We start from the raw sequence: 23339 nt of genomic DNA, 5'->3' as shown, positions 1-23339 counted from the left end.
CAAAACAGGAACACATCCTGCATGAGATGATGGTTCTATACAGGATAGGGATAAAGGAAGGCGTTTTACATTGGAGGTGCTGACATTTTAAGCAGCGTACAGTTCGTGGCATGCGCTGTGATGCCATAGCCGAACGATAGACAGTTGTTTAATTATCTATATCACCACAGATCTGAATATTTAAGACTGTAAAATAAATAAGTAGGGATTATATTAATGAGCTCGTTCTAATCTATTATTGTTTCTATAATAGCTCATTCACAGGGACTTGTATGGCTGACAATCCACATAATCTAAGCCTAATAATAAATGAATTAAAAATGTGTTGTATAACAAAGAAAAGTGTAAAGATTTCTGTTAGGAGGCATTAACAATTAAGGAAGGCACGTCATCGTTTTGTCACAGTAACAGTCAGTAAGTTTCCCAACACAGGAGTTCGTACCTGTTCTCACTAATGTTATAGCAGCTATATAAAATCATTCCCTCACAAAGCTCTCTATTTATATATACATTAAATGTATCTATGAACATTTAAAAAGTGTGATGTACTGTTCATTAATATTGTACACTGTAAAAAAAATTTAATAGTTGGCAAATCGTTGTGGTATAAGGATCTCTGACGTGCAACGCTAAAAACTACTCGAAATACTTCATTTTAACGTTTGTTTAGCAGATTTATTTGTTTATCCATATATTATATTGCTGCAGCACCCTCAGCACCCACACTCCCTTCACCCTTGCTGCAGGGCACCATTCACACTCTCGTTTGCACATACCAACAATTTAGTGTTGCCAATCCACCTACATGGATGTTTATACGAGGTAGGAGGAAACCAGAAAACCCGGAGGAAACCCACCCGGTTACAGGGAGAACATGCACAGAGACTCCACACAGACACTGAGCTCAGGATCAAACCAAGCTGCACTGTCAGGCAGCAGTGTGTCAGTACCAAATTCAAGTTGTAATAAAATCATTATGTTTATGTTTTATAAGGTCAGGAAAACTGTTTGGTTCTCTTGGGTCTGTGATTGCACCTAATGATGGACATTTTTCACTCGCTGCTGCTGCTGACAATGGACAGCCTAAAGATCGCTTTGAAAGGTTTGTCTCCATCATTGACCAGTTAATAACTTCAACACAATAGAAATTAAGTTAAATAATGAATATATCTTAATCTATAATAATCTATAATGTATTCCTAATGGCTCTTATGCTCATACTCATAAGTTGCTCATAAGTTCCTGGTTACACAATTGCACTTTTTTTTTTCTTTTTTCTTTCTTTATTATATAGTATAGAAGGGAAATGATTTATAATTGCACTATCCGGTGTCACCCAGATGAGGATGGGGTTCCTTTTGAGTCTGGTTCCCAAACATTAGGAAGGTTTCTTCCTAATGTCCTCTCAGGGAGTTTTTCTTTGCCACCTTTGCCTCTGGTTTGAATTTAATTCAATTTTATTTTATTTGTGTAGTGCTTTTAACAATGGACATTGTCTCAGAACAGCTTTACAGAAACATATAAACACAGGATACAGATTTTAAGTGTGTTAATTTATCCCAAATGAGCAAGCGGTGGCAAGGACAAACTCCCTAAGATGATTTGAGGAAGAAACCCTGAGAGGAACCAGACTCAGAAGGGAACCCATCCTCATCTGGGTAACAATGGACAGTGTAAAAGTAAAAGAAAGTTCATTATGGTTTTTATATGAAGTCTGTTTCTTGAACTAGTCCACTGTTCACTCTTGGAGACTTGAGTGCAAGGCTTGACTGGCTTGCTCATTAGGGATAAATATATGAATTTAAAATGTACATCCTTAAATTTATATATATTTCTGCCAAGCTGCTTTGTTACGATGTCCATTGTTAAAAGCACTATACAAATTGAAATTGAAGTTTTATATCTATTACATTAATTTAATAGTTTGTGCGTATTTTTTTTTTAAAATTATTTTATAAATGTGCGCACCTTTTCTGAGCGACATAGGACTTTTATTCTGAATTCTACCCTGAAATATGAAACCTTATCAGGTGCCTGATTCTGTGTAATGTGCTTCTACTGATATTTTCTCAGTAAGCTAAATACACATCTCTTTTATTTGAGAAGCATACGACAAAATGAACAACGCGTGCACTTTTCTTTTTATTTCCGAGTAAACATTGCGCCCATTGTGAGCACTGAATCCATGACAGGCTTGAAACAGGAAATAGGCTGTTTGACACAAAGGCTGTGCATACTCCCCTACTATGTAGTACGTACACTGTGCGGTAACTTCCACCTTGTCATACTATACTATATAGGACGGCAGTGCGCGCGCTGGGACGGAGCCAATTGGCTGCGATTCGACTGCTGTAGGTAGGTAGTGCAATAAATCATATCCTTAATGACCACGCATGTCATCATTTGATTCATTTATATCTTCTGATAGTGAACGTGGTAGTATTTATATGCAAGAATAAGATTTTAGTGCGTAAACAGGCGTCCTCCAGCTGGCGGTTTTATCTCCTGTTATTTGATGCTACATACCGGGACACTTCATTCTAAGCATTTTGGATGGCCGCTCGTGCGCAACCTCTAGTCTATTAATTTTTAAAAAAAACGGGTGTACATATAAGATATACGATTACACATTTTAAACAAATATTTTTAACCAATAATTTAACATTGGATAGAAAATTCGACTATTATGGATTAGTTACCACTATAATGGATTAGTCTCTCTCTCTCTCTCTCTCTCTCTCTCTCTCTCTCTCTCTCTCTCTCTCTCGGGCAAGGAGAATTTTTCCAGCCGGTTATGCAAAACTATAACGACGGACTGAAAGGATTCGTTCGCTGTGTGTGTCAGGATATTGTCTCTTGCCTTTCCTGTCAAGTTGTCCTGTTGTATTTCCTGCAAACCCAAACCAAGGTACAGTAGCTCTAACAGTCTCTTTATTGCCTAGATTTTGTATCGCACGCTCATTCCAGGCGCCTATTTGTTATGCGCCCGCGAGCGCGTGATAATTGTCAATTAGGCCTCTCGTTGTCTGCGCTGCAGTGTAATAGTTTCTGTTCATGCATTTTGTCCTGTGTACTGTGTATTGTTTAGAGGCTGTCTACATGGTAGTTTGGAATTAATCTCAAGAGGATGAGGGAATATAGGCTACTAAATAAAATCACCGTGTGATCTGTACAATTAGCTATATTGACAATGGCACGAGCTTTGTGTGTGCTGACACCAGACTGTAGTTTTAATGATACAGTTGCCTTAAAATACTTTTATCATGGACAATATTAAAATAACATGGCGGTAACAAGATGGGGAAACGACTTCGCTTCTTTCCCTCCTCCTGCAGCTCCACCTGTACTTCGTCAGTTATTAGCTCGATATTCCTGAGCTCAGAGTATAGCTAGCTGGCTTTCAAATAGAAAACGGACAACACACGATTCCGATTGGTTAATTCCGTTTCGCGTTGCAACCGGTAGCCAATAAAATGTGATTAATCAAATGAATTAATGGGCGGTTAAATATGGAATTTTTAAAATCATGGCAGCGCAATTAGTGCGCAAAACAATGCTATTTTACACATAATAATCACTTGCGTTTTATGTGTTATGTTACCGCCCGTGAATAAACATTGTAAAATATTACAGGACAGGTTCAAAACCGATATCCTCCCCACACAGGTACACCTCTGGGTTTGTCCGTCATTGTATACAGAAGCTCCCATTGCGGGAGTCATTCATCCATTCATTCATTTAGTGTACTTTGCTCTAGAGTGACAGTGGCTGCATTGACATTGCAAACCAATTCTGTTTTTTTTTGTTGTTGTTGTTTTTGGCTCACTTCTGACATGTAAACAGATGTACCACCATGTAAACAGATTGGATCAGATTTTTTCACATCCAACATGGGCCACATTCAGATGAGGTTAACCATATCGGCCCTGCTAAACAATAGAAACCTCATAGAATTTGCAATAGATTTAATGGTTATAATGGGAATTACATTGGTTTAAATGGAAACTGTAATAGTCCCTGTGGGTCCCTACTGGGAATTTATTGCCTTCTATGGGTGGTATATTAAGTGTAGTGGATACCATTAATTACCAATAATAGATATGTAATGGTATTTGTAGTGGAAACCAGTAGAAATTCTGTGATGGTTTCTATTGTTTTTTGATTTTCCTCAATTCATCATTTGGCACTCACAGGGCATGCATGAATCAGAGGAGTCCAGATGAAACGAATTGTCATTAATGTGTTGGGGGATACAACCATTAAATACCATAAAAAAAAACTGAAGGGATGCTCCAGTAACCGGAATGTGTCCAAGGACATTTCAAAGATCATCTCGGAGCAAGGATGCAGTCAGTCCAAGCTCCAACAGCATTGTAAAATCTTAAGGCAAAAAAGCCTTAAGGCAAAATAGACTTATAGTTAAGATGTTAAAGACCTACAGTAATCGCAGTCGAAACAACAGAATCAGAATCGGCCTAGCACATTTTGGCCAAGGAATGATGGAAACATGGGAATCGGATATGAGTCAGGTCTTACCTAAATGTAAATAATCTAATCTAATCTGAACCATTTTTTTTTGCATTTTAATATAATCTTTAAAGCAATGTTGATATTGTGTGTGTATTGTAGAACAGGAGGTTAAATGAGAACCAATTGTGGGCTTACATTTAAGCTGCAGATATCTAATCAATATAAAGACAAAATGGCTAAAATAATATGTGAAATAATTCTTAATCTTGGTCATATGTATGCATGTCTGATTTGTAGTCACATAATAGGTTTGAGACTTCTCGAGTTACACTTTAGAAGAGGAAGGGGTTCTCACTTTTACTTCACAAGAATGATTTTATTAGCTCGTTTGTGAACAATTACCTCACTCACATCATCAGCCTCCTCTAATGGACTTGTTGTTAGTCTCCATGGAGTACTATCAGTGCAGCACTTAAACAGGGTCTTTCAATGGGCTTTCAATGATCGAGATGTTATGCATTTATTACCAGTTAGTATGATTTGCATTATGCACAATATAGTATGCAGAATTTCAACTGCCTTCTGCTAGCATTCAATGGTTATTCGATATTTGTTGGAGGATAAATGCTTTAAATTGCTTTGTTGTTTGTTCTTCCCAGTCATGTCCTTCAGGAGGGGTGTGGTTAGGCAAAGTAAGTTCCGACATGTATTCGCCCAGGCGTGGAAGGCGGAGCAATGTCTGGATGACATCAGAGTTAGCCGTGTGACATGGGATGGGCAACTTTGTGCAGTCAATCCAAAGTTCATCGCTGTTATTACTGAGGCTGGAGGGGGTGGAGCCTTCCTTGTATTACCACTCACAAAGGTTGCAAAATTCTCCAAAAACATAACTCAATAAATCAGATTTTTTTATGGAGTTAATTCTTTCCCAGTTTTAGTTAGCAGTAACATGTTGATAGATAGCCAACTATCTTTCTTGCAATATCGGCAGAACGCAAAATACAGATGGGTTTTTATTTATTAATTTAAATCAGTTTTGCTGTGTGTTATTTTTTGCTATTTTTTTTTCTAGACTGGTAGAGTAGACCAGTCCACTCCCACTGTGTGTGGCCATGCTGCTCCTGTGCTTGATATCCAGTGGTGTCCACATGATGACAATGTAATTGCCAGTGCTTCAGAGGACTGCACAGTAAAGGTATATATTCAGTGGGAACAAAAGAACTTTTGGTATCAATATGGGAGGAAAATATAATTTGTCATATTGTTGACTAATTTTGCTATAATATGCAGGTTAGTGGATTTATAAAGTTTATAGCTTTATGCTGCACAACTGCAAAATGTGCTGGGATTGCATTCTTGTCATTGCAGATAAGAGAATATGGAAAGGATAATTAAATGTCAGATATACGGTATATCTACAGTCCCCTCAGAAAGTACTGGAGCAGCAAGACCAATTCTATTGTGTTTACTATACACTGAAGGCATTTGGGTTTGAGATCAAAAGATGAATATGAGATGATAGATCAGATTTTAAGCTTTCATTTCCTGATATTCACATTTAGATGTGTTAAACAACTTAGAACATCACACCTTTGGTGTTGGACCACCCAATTCTTAGGTGCGCAAACGTATTGAAACAGATATTCTTGAACTAAATAACACTTAATATTTGGTTGTGCAACCCCAATTCTGAATAAGTTGGGATAGTATGGAAAATGCTAATAAAATCAAAGAAGAGTGATTGAAGATAAACATTTATTTTGAAATTCATGCATGCAACACATTTCAAAAAAGTTGGGACAGTGGCAATTTAGGACTAATAGCGATGTGACAAGTTGAATTAAGTAGTTGAAGTGCAACAGATGAGGCAATCGTCTAATCATAGTATATAAGGAGCATCCATAAAAGGCCTAGTCCTTCAAGAACAAGGATGGGTCGAGGCTCACCAGTCTTCCAACAGATACGTCAGAGAATAGTCTACCAGTTTGAGAACAACATTCCCCAAAGACAAATCGGTAGGATTTTGGGCATTTCACCTTCTACAGTGTACAATATAATTAAAAGATCCAAGGAATCCTGTCAAATCTCAGTGCGCAAAGGGCAAGGCCGAAAACCACTTCTGAATGTGAATGATCTCCGATCCCTCAGACGTCACTGTCTTAAAAACCGTCATGAGTCTGTAATGGATATCCTGACATGAGCTCGGGAATACTTTGGTAAACATTTGGCAGTTAAACACCATCCAAAGATTTAAGTTAAGGCTTTACTATGCAAAGCAGAAGCCATACATCAACACTGTCCAGAAGCGCCTCCAACTTCTCTGGGCTCGGTCTCATCTGAGATGGACAGTAGCACAGTGGAATCATGTTTTGTGGTCAGATGAGTCAACATTTCAAATAGTTTTTGGACAAAACAGCCGCTGTGTTCTCTGGGCCAAAGAGGAAAAGGACCATCCAAGCTGTTATCAGTGCCAGGTCCAAAAGCCAGCATCTGTTATGGTATGGGGGTGTGTCAGTGCCCATGGCATGGGTAACTTGCACATCTGTGAGGGCAGCATTAATGCAGAAAGATATGTACACATTTTGGAGCACTATATGCTGCCATCCAGAGCAGGACAACGCCAAAACACATTCTGCCCAGATTACAAGTGCATGGTTGCGTAAGCAGAGAGTGCGGGTGCTAGCATGGCCTGCCTGCAGTCCTGACCTGTCTCCAATTGAGAATTTGTAGCACATTATGAAGCTCAAAATAAGGCACCGAAGGCCCTGTACAGTTGTGCAGATGAAGAAATGCATAATGGATGAATGGGGGAAAATTCCACTTGCTAAACTTAACCAGCTGGTATCTTCAGTGCCCAAACGCTTAATAAGTGTTATTAAAAGAAAACGTGATGTTACACAGTAGTAAACAGTCGACTGTTTCAACTTTTTTGGAGTGTGTTGCATCAAACTGGTGGTCCAGTGACATCACCAAACTGTTGTATTCTTCTTTTGTATTGCTTTTCGAAGCTTATACACCAGCTTCTTTCAGTTGTTTGTTTTGGGGGGTTACTCCCTTCAGTCTCCTCTTCAGGTGGTGAAATGCTGCTCAATTGGGCGTGGTGATTGACTTGGCCAGTCTAAAACACTTTTCCCCCTGATGAAGCCCTTGTTGAGTTGGCAGTGCTTTTTGGGTTATTGTCCCAATTCCTGCATGAAGTTGTTCCTCCAATTAGATTGAATGCATTTGTCTGTAAATTGGCAGACAAAATGTTCTTGTAGACTTCTGAATTCATTCTGTTGCTGCCATCATGAATTACATCATCAGTAAAGATTAGTGAGCCTGTTCCAGAAGCAGCCATGTAAGCCCAAGCCATTACATTACCTCCACCATGCTTGACCGATGAGCTCATATGTTTTGCATCAGGAACAGATCCTTTCTCCACACTTAGTCCTTCTGTCATTTTGGTAGAGGTTAATCTTGGTTCCAGAACTTGTGTGGTTCATCTTTGTATTTCTTTGCAAAATCCAGTCCAGCTTTTTGATACTTACTGCTGATGAGTGGTTTGCATCTTATGGTATGGCTTCTACATTTCTGCTCTTGGGCTCTTTTTTGAATGCTGGATTGTGATACTTTCACCCCTCTCTTGGGGAAGTTGTTGGTGATGTCAATGACTGTTGTTTTGGGGGTTTTCTTCACAGCTCTCAGAATGTTTCTGTCATCCACTGTTGTTGTTTTCCTTGGCTGACCTGTTCCATATCTGGTTGCTAATACCCTAGTGGTTTCTTTCTGTCAATTTTTTTCCAATTTTCTTAGCTTTCTTTTCCCCCATAGACATTTTCCCATTTTCTCTCTGGTCTTAATGTTGGTTTATCCTATTTATTAACAAATTCAGCCTTGACAGGTGAAACCTAGGGCTCAAACCAAGAGTAGACATTCAGAGCTATTAATTCTTTAAACAATCAGTCTAACAAAGCACATCTGGGCAACAAGAAACATCTGTCAGTCACATGTTCCAAAATTTTTGGTCACTTGAGAAATGGGAGGGTTCAAACAAAAGGTGCCATGTTTTAAGTTGTTTAACACATCTCGGTGTAAATATCAGGAAATGAACGCTAAAATTCTGATCTGTCGTCTCATATTCATCTTTTCATCTCATACCAAAATGTCCTCAGTGTATCAAAATGTCCTCAGTGTAACAAAAGAATTGACCTTGCCATTCCAGTATTTTCAGAGGGTACTCTATATCTAATGTTGATAATACACAGGCTTGCATGCCTTTATATTTATAGCATTATGTTATACAAAAAATTTAAATAACAGAATAATCATAATAGTCAAATTATATTACATTTTTGACACAGACCTACAGTAGGGGTTTCAGCACAGATCTAGTTTACTGATCTATTGTGGAGCAATCCTGAAATAGTCACGTTGATAATGTCATGCTATATTGATGTACATGACATCAGTATTTTTTTTTTTTTTTTTGTAATTCGCTTTCATAAGTGGAATTTCACTGATTTCTTAACCCTTCATCCAGCCGGCTGATCAAGAAAGAGTTTGAGTGTGACTCTGTCAACATGTCAGTTGTGCTTGGCTGAACTGCTCCTTTGTTCTTATACTGCTGAGCTGAGTTATACGTAAAGCTGAAGAATAATCATTTTTGACTGTGTTTTAAGAATATATTGTATAAAAATGTGCATGGCGGGCTTGTGTTTCTTTTATTTGCTATGTGAAAGTAGCTGAAAGAGGTCTTGTGTTACACTGATGGTAGATATGGCACATTCCTGATGGCGGGCTCATAACGCCAATGACGGAGGCTACATTAACTCTAGAGGGCCACAGTAAAAGAGTGGGCATTCTGGCCTGGCACCCTACTGCACTTAACATCTTACTAACAGCAGGTAATCTCTTTGCGTATTGTATATTGTGTGCTGTGTGTGTGTGTGTGTGTGTGTGTGTGTGTGTGTGTGTGTGTGTGTGTGTGTGTGGTTTTACATTTTGCTTGCTTCAGATGCAAAATTTGTATAATTAAGGTTACTTGTCTCTTAGACTTTGTTAGGGGTAGAGGTTAGAGGTTTTTCTTATGTTATATCTGGGTTAGTTAGCCTACTGTAAAGTTTTAAAAGTATACTTTGACTAAACCAACAGGCAAACTTATAAATATTTTCCCAAATCTGAACTGTTCCATTTTTTTAAATTGTCCACACAAGGCAGCTTGGTCATTTTTATAACTATTGTATGTACTGTGCAAAAGCCTATAAGACAGAAAAGACATGCAATAATCCTGGGGGATTATTGTACAATAAAATGCTAATTAATTTTCCGTTAATATTATGTTCATATAAAGAGAACTATTATGTGTAATAGTGTAATCTGGCATGCATTATATCAACTTGGTAGTAAAGTCAAATAGCTGAGTTAGCACTGTTTGCTGTGCAGACCATATGAAAAACTTAAAAGCAATAAATCCTAAATTGTAATTTTAAACTTAATCATGTACAGTATCAGCAAAGTAGGTTTATTCATTTTGAAAATCTATTTCAGGGGGAATCTGTCTGTGCTAGTGACGTAAGATACACAGCACACAGAAGACACTCCTACAACTAGTTTGCATTAGCATGCAAATGTTGAAATTGTAAATTCTTGTAGTCGTGCTTTGTTGCTACACATATGCGACTGAAGAGCTACTTTCACTTTGTTGATTCCGATTTTCTCACGTGGCTCCTTTTTTCAGGGTGTGATAACGTATTGTGCATATGGGATGTTGGCACGGGTGAGCTGGTGTACGAGCTGAGTGATGCTCATCCAGATCAGATCTACAATGTGAGCTGGAACAGAGAAGGCAGTGTGATCTGTACCACCTGCAAAGACAAAGCCCTGCGTGTTATTGACCCTCGACGAGGAACTATCCTTAAGGTCAGTCTTAATGTGGCTGGGAGACCCAAACTGAAAGTGTTTTACAATAGATGGGTCATGTAGTCCATCACTTTGAAATACTTTATTCACTTTGAAATCACAAGCCTGTTTCCCAAATTCCTGATTGAAAGTAAATTAAAACAAACAAACAAACAAATATTGTAGCAGTAATTAGAAAGTTGTTAACATTCTAGCATGGATTAGCATGATGGTGGTGAACCGCATTTTGTGTATTTGCTTATTCTATACTAAAAACTCATCCCTGTCACTTTGTTAACAGCAAAATGCAGCCATTTTCATCAAGAAATCTGATCAAATTTAGATAATTGCATGGGATGGGTTAACACATTTTTGAATGCACGTTTTCTTGAGTAGAATGTTTAAAAAATGTTTTTAAAACGTTTCACTTTTAACAGTTACAAAGATTAAATGTCCCTGCAATTGTGGAATCCCTACTCGTTTAAACTTTGTGTGTGTGTGTCTCTCTCTCTCATACCAGTATACTGTATGGTTGTATAACATGAACTATCTCTGTTGATTCTTCTGTTTCCCTCAGGTGCGTGACAAGGCCCATGAGGGCACTAGGCCAATGAGAGGTGTCTTCCTGTCTGATGGAAAAATCCTGACAACCGGCTTTAGCCGCATGAGTGAGAGACAGATGGCTCTATGGGATACGGTGAGACACACACCACCACCACAGTAGAAGAAGAAAAAAAAAATCATTATTATCTTGATCATTTCTGCATATGATATGACAATTCTAAAATCTTTCCAAAGAAAATTTAGATTACTAGTATTATTTTTAAATCAAAAAAGTCTTGGTAACACTTAACAACAACAGTACATGAATAATCATGCACTAATACCTGAATTAATACTTACTTCAATATGAACTAATGATGAGTTAAGGTATGTACTAATCACGAACTAATGAAGAGCTAACCTTAACTACAATGTGAGTCTTGTGAATTCATGTGTAAATAACGACCACCTTGAGTACATGTTAGTACGTTACATATTGTGTACGTTTGTTAGTCAGTTTACATGTAGAAGTAAACTAAATCAAACATGCTCTCTAAGAAAGAATATGAATTAAACATGCATAATTTTAAATTGTTTATGTAAAAAAGCACTGGAGCGCTTTCATAATTTGCATTATTCCTCCTTATTGAACATACAAAAGACGCACTTATAATAAACACCACTCAGTTCATCTCAGCCCATTTTGTGTCATTCTTCATCCAGCGGCATATAATGTACATAGGTGGTCATTATTCACGCATGAATTCATAAGACTCATAGTTAAAGTTAGCTCTTCATTAGTTTAATTAGTACATACCTTAACTCATCATAAATTCATATTTAAGTCTTCATAGTAGCACTGAGATAGTATTCACAGTATGGTCTTCAATATAATGAGTTATGCTATATCATGGAATAAGCACACCACAAGCTCAGCGAAGAAAAAAAATCCCCTTTTCTCTGAGTTAATCATAAAATTCTAGCTAGTTACTTTCACAACCAAGCTAGCTATTGTTTGTGATGCATTTTATAACTGCCTAGCTAGCTTTAGGATTTATTGAATAACTTAGTAGATTTGGAAATATGCTATTTATAATTAGCTAGCAAGCACTGGGAATTTCAAACATCTTACTACCTTTGATGATATTCTCTAATGTTATGTAATTCATATTTGGATATATTATTTAGCATTAGCTAGCAAGCTTTGGAAATTTTCTCAGATGTTAGCTACCTAGCAATATTAGCTAATCTGTCTAGTTTATACTGTGGAATGTTTGTCACAAAGGCATACAGTACTTCTTAGCAGTAGGATGTGAAATACAGGATGTGTCACACTGGTTCATGAATCCTGTAGCATATTTTATTATCTGTGCAGACTTATGTACCCAGTAAGCTTATAACAATTTTCTTTCAGAGTACTTTATCATACTATACCAGTGTGTCATTACACCAATACACACACTTCCAAATGTTACACCTATAAAATTATACCCAAATTACTGAGTAACTTTTGTTTGTTTGTGCATGTGGTTTTAATTATTAGAAAGATCTCTCAGAGCCAATGGCTGTTCAGGAAATGGACACCAGTAATGGAGTTCTCCTTCCTTTCTATGACCCAGATACAAACATGGTCTATCTGTGTGGAAAGGTAAACCTATCCAGATGTACACTATCACTTTTACCCAACGCTACATGAGATTTCACTTGTTACACAAGTGCCATGTTTTATTACTAACCCTTGTACACAAAACACAACATTGTAATGCAGTTGTAATAAGAAGATGGTATGTGTGATGATCAATTAAGAAGGCAGGCCATAAAACTCCATCATTTCCATCTATATCAGGGTGTCAAACTCATGGACCACATTATACTCATGGTGCATTCAAGTCATGTCGGAAAGATCGTATTTACAAGTTGAACGCACATGAACACCACCACAAAGTCGTAATTACGAGTGGGAATCTCTGGATTTTGTTTGAGCTTTGAGTTTCCGAGTTGGGGGCGTGTCATTAAGAAACCACGGTGGAATCAATGGATGCAACGTCTGTAGTTCACGGTAAACTTGTTGAAATTGAATGTTTACTCGTCTCCAGAAGCTGATTTCAGTTATTATGTGTTTAGTATATGCAGCAAGTTAATGTCAGGCTTTTTTTATTTACAATAAAACAAGCTAATTGCCTGCACAAAATATGATAGCATTGTACAGTTGCGATATAATATGTAATGATACAGTTTACAGTGGCTACATAAATTGATTAAAAACATAAAAGTGCAAAATACACCTGATGCTCATTTTTTAACAGAAAGATGAATTAATTAACAGAAGTAATTAATTAACAGAAAGTACACCTCTGTCTTGCACTGACAAAAGTGACTTGAACGCACGTGATGCTGTAATTACAACTTCTCAGCTGGTAAATATGAACTTCCCAGGAGGACTCGAACGCATAGTAAGTCCAAAGTCAAGTAAATATGTATGACATGTACAGCATTACCACATTTCAGCCCCAGAGTTCCCTGCTCGACCCTGAGCTTGAGTGACTCTCTATGCAGCCTTTCACATGTTCTTCCCATGCCCTTGTGGATTTCCTCCAGGTTCGTTGGTTTTCTCTAACCTTGCTGGTTGGGGAATTAGCTACAATAAATTTCCCCAGGTGTAAATGTGCATCTGTTTATAATACCCTGTGATCCATCCAGGTTGTATTCCTACCTTGTGCCCACTGTTACCAGGATTGGCTTTGTATCTACTGTGACCCTGAAAATGACTAATATAAATAAAAATATATATAAATAAATCAATATAGTTTGAAAGATTATTGAGAAATTTTTTAAAGTATTCACACCTGATGCTGTGAAAGTCTTAAATGCATGGCTGCAACAGAAACTATTTAGCTTGCTAATAAAGAATAACATATTAGCACATTTTGTCAGTCACTGACCCCAGTGAAATTACCGAGACTAGCTCTTTTTCGAATCGTTCAATTCACTCATGGACCTTTTCATTTTAAGACTATTTTAATGTAATACTCATTCTAAATTGATTTGGTGGGCCAGATTTAAACCTTTTAACCTTGGAATTTTATCACCCCTGAGTGATATGATTGTTGTGCTAGGACTTAAGGAGCTCCACAATCTCTCAAAAGAAATGATGCACTTTTATTAATTTCCCATAATCTCTCTCACAGGGTGACTGCACTATTCGCTACTTTGAGGTAACCAATGAGTCTCCTTACATCCACTTCCTCAGTCTCTACAGTAGCAAGGAGCCTCAGAGAGGAGCTGGTTTCCTCAGCAAGAGGGGAGTGGATGTTAACAAGTGTGAGATCGCCAGGTAAAGGTGGCTTGAAAAAACACACAAATATTGTAAGTGTACCATGAAATTGTTTCGACAGGTGAAATGTCTTGTTTTACACATTTAGAGCATGCCAACATTTTGTGCTTTTCCTTTCATTTCATCCAGGTTCTATAAACTCCATGAGAGGAAGGTTGAGCCTATTTCCATGACAGTGCCAAGAAAGGTAAGCTGTGTTCAATGTTTTTATGTAAATGTACTTTTAGTAATATTAGAAACAGATATATTATAGTTGAGGTCATAAGTTTACATATATCTTGCAGAATCTGCTAAATTTTCATAATTTATTAAAAAATGTTCTTTTTTTATTTAGTCCTGCCCTGAATAAGCTATTTCACAAAACAGATGTTTACATCTAGACTAAAACACACGATCATAGCTTAAGTTACACAAATAAACCAGTTCAAAACTTTACATACGCTTGATTCTTAATAGCGTGTGTCGTTACCTGGATGACCACGACTGTTTTTTTAATGTTATGTGATAGTTGATAGTTATGTGATCATGAGTCCCTTGTTTGTCCTGAGCAACTATTATGAAAGGTGCAGACATTCACTGATGCTCAAGAAGGCAACACATTACATTAGACAGGAAGTGTAAAATTTTGAACAGGATGATCGGTGTAAATTGTTATTATTTTGTCTTCTGGAAAACATGTAAATACTTCTGTAACTTCTGAAGGGCAGTGTTAAATGAAGAAAAAAAAAGATTTTTAAACAAAATAATAATTTACATCAATCATCCTGTTCAAAAGTTTACATCCCCTGGCTCTTAATGTATCGTGTTACCTTCTTGAGCATCAGTGAATGTTTGCACCTTTTGTAATAGTTGTGTACGAGTCCCTCAGTTGTCCTCAGTGTGAAAAGATGGATCCCAGCATCATATAGCCGCTGTTGGAAAGGGGTCAAATATACAGAATATGCTGGAAAAGCAAAGAATATGCAGGACCTGTAGGATTTTTCTGAAGAACAGTAGGCAGTTTAACTGCGCAGGACAAACAAGAGCCTCATGAACAACTATCACAAAACATAAAAAACTGTCACTGATCATCCAGGTAACGACACACAGTATTAAGAATCAAGGGTGTGTAAACTTTTGAACCAGTTCATTTGTGTAAATTCAGTTATTATTGTGTCTTGTGGACTAAATGTAAACATCTGTTATATAGCTTATTCTGGGCAGTAATAAATAAAAAAACAAAATGCATTTTTTATGATACTGCTTATTTTTTTAAAAAAATTATTAATATTTTACTTACATAATCAATGTAATTCATACATAATGATCCTAAAATCTGTATTATTAAAGAGGGATATAGTTATCATGTTACTCTTAAGATATTAGGATAGAATTTACATTGCTGTTGTGTAAATGCTCTCCAGTCAGACCTGTTCCAGGGGGATTTGTATCCAGACACAGCAGGCTTAGAGCCCTCTCTACTGGCTGAAGACTGGATTGCAGGCCAGGATGCTCCGCCAATCTTAGTCTCTATGAGTGGGGGCTACAACGTTCCTGCCTCCAAATATAACACACTTCGTGGAAGACCTAAACTACTACCTCAGAGCAACTCAGCTACTAGCATCAGTACCAGCACTACAGCTTTCAGCACATACACTGCTGGCAGACAGACAGAGAGTGAGAGGACACAGGTTAGGAAAGAGGCTGAAGGAGGGACAGAGAGAACAAGGAAAGAGGTACAAACACAAACTGGCTCAAAAGACATCATTATTAGTCATTGTAGTCAGTAGCTATGTATTTAGATGACAATGGGCTTTAAGGAATTATTTGATATAATTTTCTATCTCTTTCTGTCTGTATAACACTTCATTCATTTCTTTCCTCAGGATGACCAGCTGGCTGATATTTTGACAGAAATTCGTGCCCTTCGTGCTCTCGTGTTAGCTCAGGGTCACAGGATCGACATGCTTGAGAGGCAGCTAGCACGATTTGGAGAAGTGTGACCTACGGACACCAATAGCCTTAACCTAATATACGATAGCTTTACACTACAGTGAAGGGTCCTGGGAAATGCAGTTAAATACCTTAAATGTAACATGATAAATATTGAGCATTGACATTTTAGGCTTGTTTTAGATAGGAGACGTGGGGTTAAAAATCATGAGTCGATGAAAGGTTATATTAAAAAAAGAGGAAATTGTATATCGCTTTTACATCAGGTACTGACTACTGCTGCTAATCGGAAACTGATTTATGAAAGATTGCAGTATGGGCTGAAGTACTTTTTATTTAGGTGGCACTAGCATTTGGGTGTGTAGCTCATCAATCTCAAAAGTGTCAATGAGAGCGCAATATGGAACCCAAAATCCCACATGCTGAACTCTTTATTAGCCTTTGCTATTAACTAGCCTTGATGATCATAATGCATATCTGCATCTATTGGCCAGAACTGTTAAAATCATCTTTTCTGTTTATATTAGAATGGTGTAAATCTTAACAATGTAGCTCTTGTGACATTTGTGGTGTGGGTTAGTACGTACACTTCATTTTATACCATTAGAGACTGTGTTTTGTGTAGATACTCTGTGGGCTGTATGTATACTTAAAGCCTATGTAGCACTGAGGATTCACTGTTTCAGACTTTCTGCCTGCATTAAAAAATAAAAAGATTTCACCCTTCTTAGATATTAATTAAATAACAGTAGGGCTATGATAGATTTTTTTTTTTACTTTTTTTTTCATACCCACATACTGTATATTTGTGCACTACAATCAGGGATGTCTGTTTGCTCATCCTTGTTCCTTAATCATTATGTTTACACTTTATTTGATTTATGTGATGAAATGTGAAATACATGTTTTCTTGCAGATCTGTCACTGAAAATAAAATCCATAAGTGTGTTCAACACTGACTGTGTCTCCATGACTCTCTGATATTGTTAGTCACTGATTAGACAGTGTCTACATACAGTCATGTAATAATTACTTGGTGAAAGAAACACACCAAGTCTACACTAAATAACAAGTGTTAACAAAGGTGGTCTCAAAGTCTGGTAAGAACTCAAACATACTGCAAGACAAGAACTTATGCTGCATGTGCATGAATATTATTCTTTATCTATTTGGGATTTTAAAAATAGTCGCTAATTTGTACACTACTAAACTAAATAGTAAATGTTATAGTGGTTAATATGTTTGCCTTGCACCTCCAGGGTTGGGTGTTTGATTCCTGTCTCCACCCTGTGTGTGTGGAGTTTGCATGATCTTCATGTACTTAGGGGTTTCCTAAGGGTACTCTGGTTTCCTTCCCCAGTTTAAAGACATTGTGCCCAGCAATGGGTTGGGACTTCATCCAGGGTGTTGCCCACCTTGTTCCCTGAGTCCTTTGGTATACGTGACCCTGTGTAGGATAAGTAGTACAGAAAATGGATGGGTGGCTTCATATAAAGTACAGGCATGGTTTATTAATAATCTAAATAATTTATTTGACTTTTTTATCCACTTCTTTTATTTGTATTCATTTTGATTTGATTGTTCTTATTTTCAACAAACCTCTTTGTTTAGTCTTTAACTAACTAGTTTTGGTGATCCTGTACCTACTGTAGCCACAGATTCCAATTCTTGGCTGACGGGAGTGAAACCCGATGTTGTCTAGCTGTTGAAGCCCAGCTGCTTCATGGTCAAGATATTTCTGCTCATCATAACTGTAAAGAATGATTGCGATAATCAAACCAGTCTAGCTATTCTTCTCTGGCCTCTCATCAGTTTATTTAAGCCCCAGTGGCCTAATGGATAAGGCACTGGCCTCCTAAGCCAGGGATTGTGGGTTCGAGTCCCATCTGGGGTGTGTATCCTTTAGGTTATAAACAAGCTCAGTTATAAACAAATAAATTGCTTTGAATTAGGGTCTCTGTCAACTGTTTTAAATGTAATGTAATATAATGTGTGTGAAAATCCCAGTTGAACCAACCTATCTGGCACTATCCTTTTTTCATTTGATTTTTAAAGAGGATTCACTCACAGAATTATTACGTTAAGTATAATTAGCCTGTTGAGTGTCTGTGGAAAAACATAAGCAAATAAAAGACAAAAAGTCATGCATCATTACTATCTTTAATTTAGCACCATCCTCTACTAAAGATACCTCCTCATGCCATGTTAATCCATGCCCAGTAAGCGATGCACACGCACCACATGGTGTAAAAGAAAATGTGATTCCTCAGACCAGGCCACCTTCTTGCATTGCTCCATGGTCCAGTTCTGATGCTCACATGCCCATTGTAGTCATTTTCGGTGGTGGGGTCAGCGTGGGCACTCTGACTGGTCTGCGGCTATGTAGCCCCATAGGCATCAAGCTGTGATGCACTGTGTGTTCTGACACCTTTCTATCATAGCCAGCATTAACGTTTTCAGCAATTTGTGCTACAGTAGCTCTTCTGTGGGCTCAGACCAGACAGGCTAGCCTTCGCTCCCTGTGAGCATCAGTGAACCTTGGGTGTTTTTGAACCTGAATCACTGTTGCCCTTCCTTGGCCACTTTTGGTAGGTACTAACCACTGCATACAGGGAACACCCCACAATACCTGTTGTTTAGATATGCTCTGACTCAGCCATCTAGTCATCACAATTTTGGCCTGTGCCAAAGTTGCTCAGATCATTACGCACCCATTTTTCCTGACTCCAACACATCACTTTGAACTGACTGTTGACTTGCTGCCTAATATACCCCACCCCTTGGCAGGTGCCATTGTAAGGTGCCTAATATACCCCACCCCTTGGCAGGTGCCATTGTAAGATGCCTAATATACCCCACCCCTTGGCAGGTGCCTAATATACCCCACCCCTTGGCAGGTGCCATTGTAAGATGCCTAATATACCCCACCCCTTGGCAGGTGCCTAATATACCCCACCCCTTGGCAGGTGCCACCCCTTGGCAGGTGCCATTGTAATCAATGTCATTCACTTAATCTGTCAGTGGTTTTAATATTATGGCTGAACATTTTTATATATGTTTATGCATATTTTGCCTTCCAAGGTAAGATGAGCTTTTCTTCTGTGAAACTGGTTTTAATCCATTCTGAAAAATCCACCTTAGTCTGATCAGCTAATAGCCACCAATAAACACAGACTAAGCCAGTCAAACTGGCTTTACTAGAAGTTGAGTTCGATTTTCAGCTTCCTTATTACTTGACTAAATTGATCAGTGAATATTTGAAATTTCCTAATAATATTACTGTTGTATTATTTTCTCAAAATGACATAAAAGTATTAAATAAAAGTACTTCTATGATGATGCATTAGTAGAGGTCACTCAGAAACTGTTTACTTTCTACCAGCACTTATGTGCTGGCAAAGATGGTCTACCATTTTGACCAGTTCTCACTGTGTTTTGCCAGCAGTAGCTGGTCAGTCTAAGGTGGAAAATAGATATTTGATATTTGAAGGTGTGAAAGTATTCACAATAACACACCCCTCGTGTCCTATTGCATACATAGCATGAACACCTAAATAGCAGGAAAGCCTCAGTAGAGGGAATTTCTGTTACTTACCAGTCTCACTCGAGAAATGTGCAAGCCATAATTAGCTGTAAAAGCCTTGAGATGTGCCACCCTGCTCCTCAAATAACCCTCTTACACTTCTTCCTTTTCACAACACGCTTCATTTTTGTTTTTGTTTCCTGTTCCTGGTTCTTTTTGAGAACAAAAATTAGTTTACACTCAAGCTATATGCATGGTAATGAGGTATATGTCTGTGTATAGGTCTATGTACTTTTCTTACTATATTACCTCCCCAATAGAGTTTTTTAGACTGATGGTATTCTTAGTCTGTGACCTAGTGAACCAGTATCAGGGTGTAGTTACACTGACTACTGTATCTGTCCAGCAAGCTAATGACTCACTGGACTGTGACCTCATACAATTTATACTCTTAGCTCTAACAACATAACTGCTTGTTTTTTTTTAACTCAAGACCCTGTATTAATTGATTAAAAATTGGAACTGTTTTGCTTTACAGTGCACATGTGAACATGCACATGCTCTTTGAGAAACAATTTGCATGTTACATGCCATGCTCATGCTCATGAGTTTGGTTTTTATTTTCTGTTTCAAGTTTTGAATGTTCAAATGCACACAACAGGATGTGGTATCTGAGCAATGAGTAGTCAGGCATGCTATCTCTCACTAAAGTGTTCAGGGCAATCCTTCCTGTACGGAAAAACAAAACTGTACTGTAAGACCAGTTTTTAACTTCAGTTCCTAAAGAAAAGCACCAACATGTAATCTTTTACACAGTACATATGCTATAATGAAAAGAAATCATAGGCTGTGAATTCTCTTGGGCTAAAAATGGCCTATAATGCTACATTTCCATAAGTAATGTCCACGTGAAAAATCTTGCTGAAATATATTTATTTATTTGTTTGTTTACAGATTTATAGATTAAGATGTATATGTTGGGTCTAAAGCAGACTGATTTAACTGGTGCATATATATTATATGTCATCATAAATATATATATATATATATATATATATATATATATATATATATATATATATCGATATATCTATTTCACAGCCAGTTCAAAGCATTGCTTTATCTCCACCCTCTTTTTCTTCTTTTGCTTTCAGCACAGCACGCCTATGTTTTCTCCTGCCAGCTCATATAGGCTAAAGAACAAACAAGTAACGGTAAGCTACTGATGACAGATTTTAGTATTTAGCACTAATATGGCATAGAATATATAAAAATAAATGAATATATGTGTCATACATTTGCTATTCTTTAGAGTCCTAATTTATGTCCATCTGTGTTTTTCATATACATATTTAATATTTAGTTTCACATACATATTAGTTTGTAATTATGTTTCAATTTAACATTGTGAATAACAACCTTAAAGCCATGTACATGTGCTTTGATAACTGTGCTTCAACTGCATTGATTTAAGAAGAATGTAACAAAAAATATGTAGATTTACTGTCAAATTTCCTTTTAACTTCAGTGTATTTGCACTTCTTGTTAGACAAATGCTTATAATAGATGGCAAAGTTCCAAAGTTTAACAATAATATAAAACGGCTATATAGTTTTTTTCACTTCAGCAAAACTTCTTTGTAAAAATAACATGATTTTATATTCATTTATCCTATTCTTAACTTGCTTATTTTAAATGTGTATGTGATATGCCAGAAGACTATGATGGTGAACAACTAGTTAAAAAAAATAAAAAGACCACAGGTGCTTCCTGTGAGTTTTGCGGATGATATGTTTCTGCTCTATAGCACTCACAATTTTGCTAGATTTCCTAACTGCTTAAAAAAAGGAGGCACTTACGTTTATGTTTTTCTCTTTGTATTTATGTTTTTTTTCCTCACAGACCCTACGATACAGATGTAGTGGGGTTTTCTCAGATGAAATAATTCACCTTTGTTAAAAGGTATCCACAGTTATTTCATCGATTTGTTTGTCGTTGATGATGTTGTATGCTAAAATCCATGTTTAAGTTGATTTCATCATGTTAGATGCCTTAAGCTAAGTATTCTGAAGACTTCTAAGTGTTTAATTTACATGCTTACATTCTGCTTCGTCTCTCTCTTTTCCTCAGTGATGATGTCGGACAAAAATGATGGAGGCAGCACTTTAACGATCTTGATTCTCTGCCTCATCCTGGTCCTCCTTGTTCTTCTCCTGTTGTACCTCTACAAGCGACTGAACAATGAAACAAAGGATGAATATACCATCCAGCGGCTTGTCTTCAGTGAGGGAGGCCTTCGTGATCGTGTGAGGCAAGGCATTGCAGAGGTCCAGACCAGGATAGGTGACTGCATAAGGTCTCAACCCCATGATGAAGAGCAAGCTTTGAGCAATAATGAAGATGGGAATAGTGGCAGAGAAGAAGAACGAGACGAAGAAGAAGATGCAGGACAAGGTCAAAGGGAAAATGAGAACAAGACAGAAGAGAAAGAAGAGGAACATCAAGATCATGATTCATCAGACGACTATTCCAGCATTGACCTAAGGGAGAGAGTAAAGCAGAATAACAGCAATGAAGAGGAAATGAAAGAAGATGAACAAGAGAAACAAGAGGTGGCAAAAGATGAAGGAAAAAGAGATGACAATAAACAAGAGGAAGATGTGAAGAATGAAGAAAGGGTTGGCTTACTTGTAGACTTGAAGGCATTCTCTGGCAGTGCCATTTGGTCTGAGGAGAAAAAGGAAGAGACTAATGTGACAGCTTTGTGAAATATAGAAGGCTTTAGCCTAAATATGAGGCTCATTAGAAGAAAAGTCTAGACTTGACGATGTTTGTCTTGCGATGAGTGATTTACCTTTGTCATTCTTAAAAACCTGATGCATCCATAATATCCATAAGATAGTTTATTATTTTTCTTATCCATGGCTTATTTTATTAGCATGTTTTCTGCAATGGCTGACTTTTTTGTTATTAGAATATTTTTTTCATAAAAACTGTACATTTACTTCAAAATAAATACCATTAAATCATTCATTTTGATTTTTTTTTTAATGCTATGAAGCTTCAGACTAAAATAAAGGCCTAGCGTTTAGCCATATTATTCCCCAAATGGAAACTGAATACACGACCATCTCTTGTTAATGTTGATCAGTTTATTTGCTTGCTTTTGTGCCACACAACATATGAACAACGCACAATAAAATACATGCATGTAGTATGATAGAATATAATAGGATCAACTATTTATTGATGTCAGTAAGCTATAAGGTCGATGAAAATAAAAACACCATTTTAAAAATTGCAGTGTGTATTGCAAATATGTGTCACAAAAAATGTTCTTTGATCTCCATTTTGTTCAGTGCAAGTGTTTCAGCATTTAAAAAGTGTCCTCTAAACTAATTTGATTGGACCGATTCTCGTGGATATGTAGATAAAAGAAAATAGCGTTGTTTGTAAATTCTTAATTCATGAAAAGCAAATTGCCGTATGGCTAAATTTTAAAACATTTTTGGTACGTACTTACTAGTTTATATAAGTGCGATATCAAATAATACGTGACACAAGAGCGCTTTTCTGTAAGGGGATGTAGCTCAGTGGTAGAGCGCATGCTTCGCATGTATGAGGTCCCGGGTTCAATCCCCGGCATCTCCACAATGT

General features: G+C 37.3%; 2 protein-coding genes and 2 non-coding genes across 8 annotated transcripts; all 4 read left to right on the top strand.

Moving 5' to 3' along the window:
• Positions 1-1008: 1008 nt before the first annotated feature.
• Positions 1009-17118, top strand: coro1b (coronin, actin binding protein, 1B). Of its 4 annotated transcripts, XM_053681447.1 has the most exons (13): positions 1009-1102; positions 2301-2355; positions 2775-2908; positions 5130-5335; positions 5543-5665; positions 9227-9356; positions 10190-10371; positions 10928-11047; positions 12437-12541; positions 14082-14227; positions 14357-14414; positions 15631-15942; positions 16093-17118. In XM_053681447.1, exons 4-13 carry the CDS (start codon positions 5132-5134, stop codon positions 16207-16209), a joined length of 1497 nt encoding a protein of 498 aa, XP_053537422.1. In that variant the 5' UTR covers positions 1009-1102; positions 2301-2355; positions 2775-2908; positions 5130-5131; the 3' UTR covers positions 16210-17118. The 4 variants fall into 4 exon arrangements, with proteins under 4 accessions (XP_053537422.1, XP_053537423.1, XP_017327526.1 ...); XM_053681448.1 differs by lacking the exon at positions 1009-1102 and having other exon boundaries at positions 2025-2355; positions 2778-2908; XM_017472037.3 differs by lacking the exon at positions 1009-1102 and having other exon boundaries at positions 2025-2355.
• An 862-nt stretch (positions 17119-17980) lies between these two features.
• On the top strand, positions 17981-18053 carry trnar-ccu (transfer RNA arginine (anticodon CCU)). The gene has a single exon. It is a non-coding gene; the product is annotated as a tRNA-Arg (tRNA).
• Positions 18054-20801: 2748 nt separating this feature from the next.
• On the top strand, positions 20802-22713 carry si:ch211-119e14.1 (cilia- and flagella-associated protein 251). 2 transcript variants are annotated; one of them, XM_053681794.1, is made up of 3 exons: positions 20802-20896; positions 21585-21644; positions 21813-22713. In XM_053681794.1, the coding sequence occupies exon 3, from the start codon at positions 21815-21817 to the stop codon at positions 22448-22450; it is 636 nt and encodes a 211-aa protein (XP_053537769.1). In that variant the 5' UTR covers positions 20802-20896; positions 21585-21644; positions 21813-21814; the 3' UTR covers positions 22451-22713. The 2 variants fall into 2 exon arrangements, with proteins under 2 accessions (XP_053537769.1, XP_017327527.1); XM_017472038.3 differs by lacking the exon at positions 21585-21644 and having other exon boundaries at positions 20855-20896.
• Positions 22714-23261: 548 nt separating this feature from the next.
• trnaa-cgc (transfer RNA alanine (anticodon CGC)) lies at positions 23262-23333 on the top strand. The gene has a single exon. It is a non-coding gene; the product is annotated as a tRNA-Ala (tRNA).
• Positions 23334-23339: the final 6 nt, after the last annotated feature.

The sequence above is a fragment of the Ictalurus punctatus genome, chromosome 7, assembly GCF_001660625.3.
Source record: "Ictalurus punctatus breed USDA103 chromosome 7, Coco_2.0, whole genome shotgun sequence".
NCBI lineage: Eukaryota > Metazoa > Chordata > Actinopteri > Siluriformes > Ictaluridae > Ictalurus > Ictalurus punctatus.
Note: the sequence above shows the minus strand (reverse complement) of the source record. Positions and strands in the feature narration are given on the sequence as shown.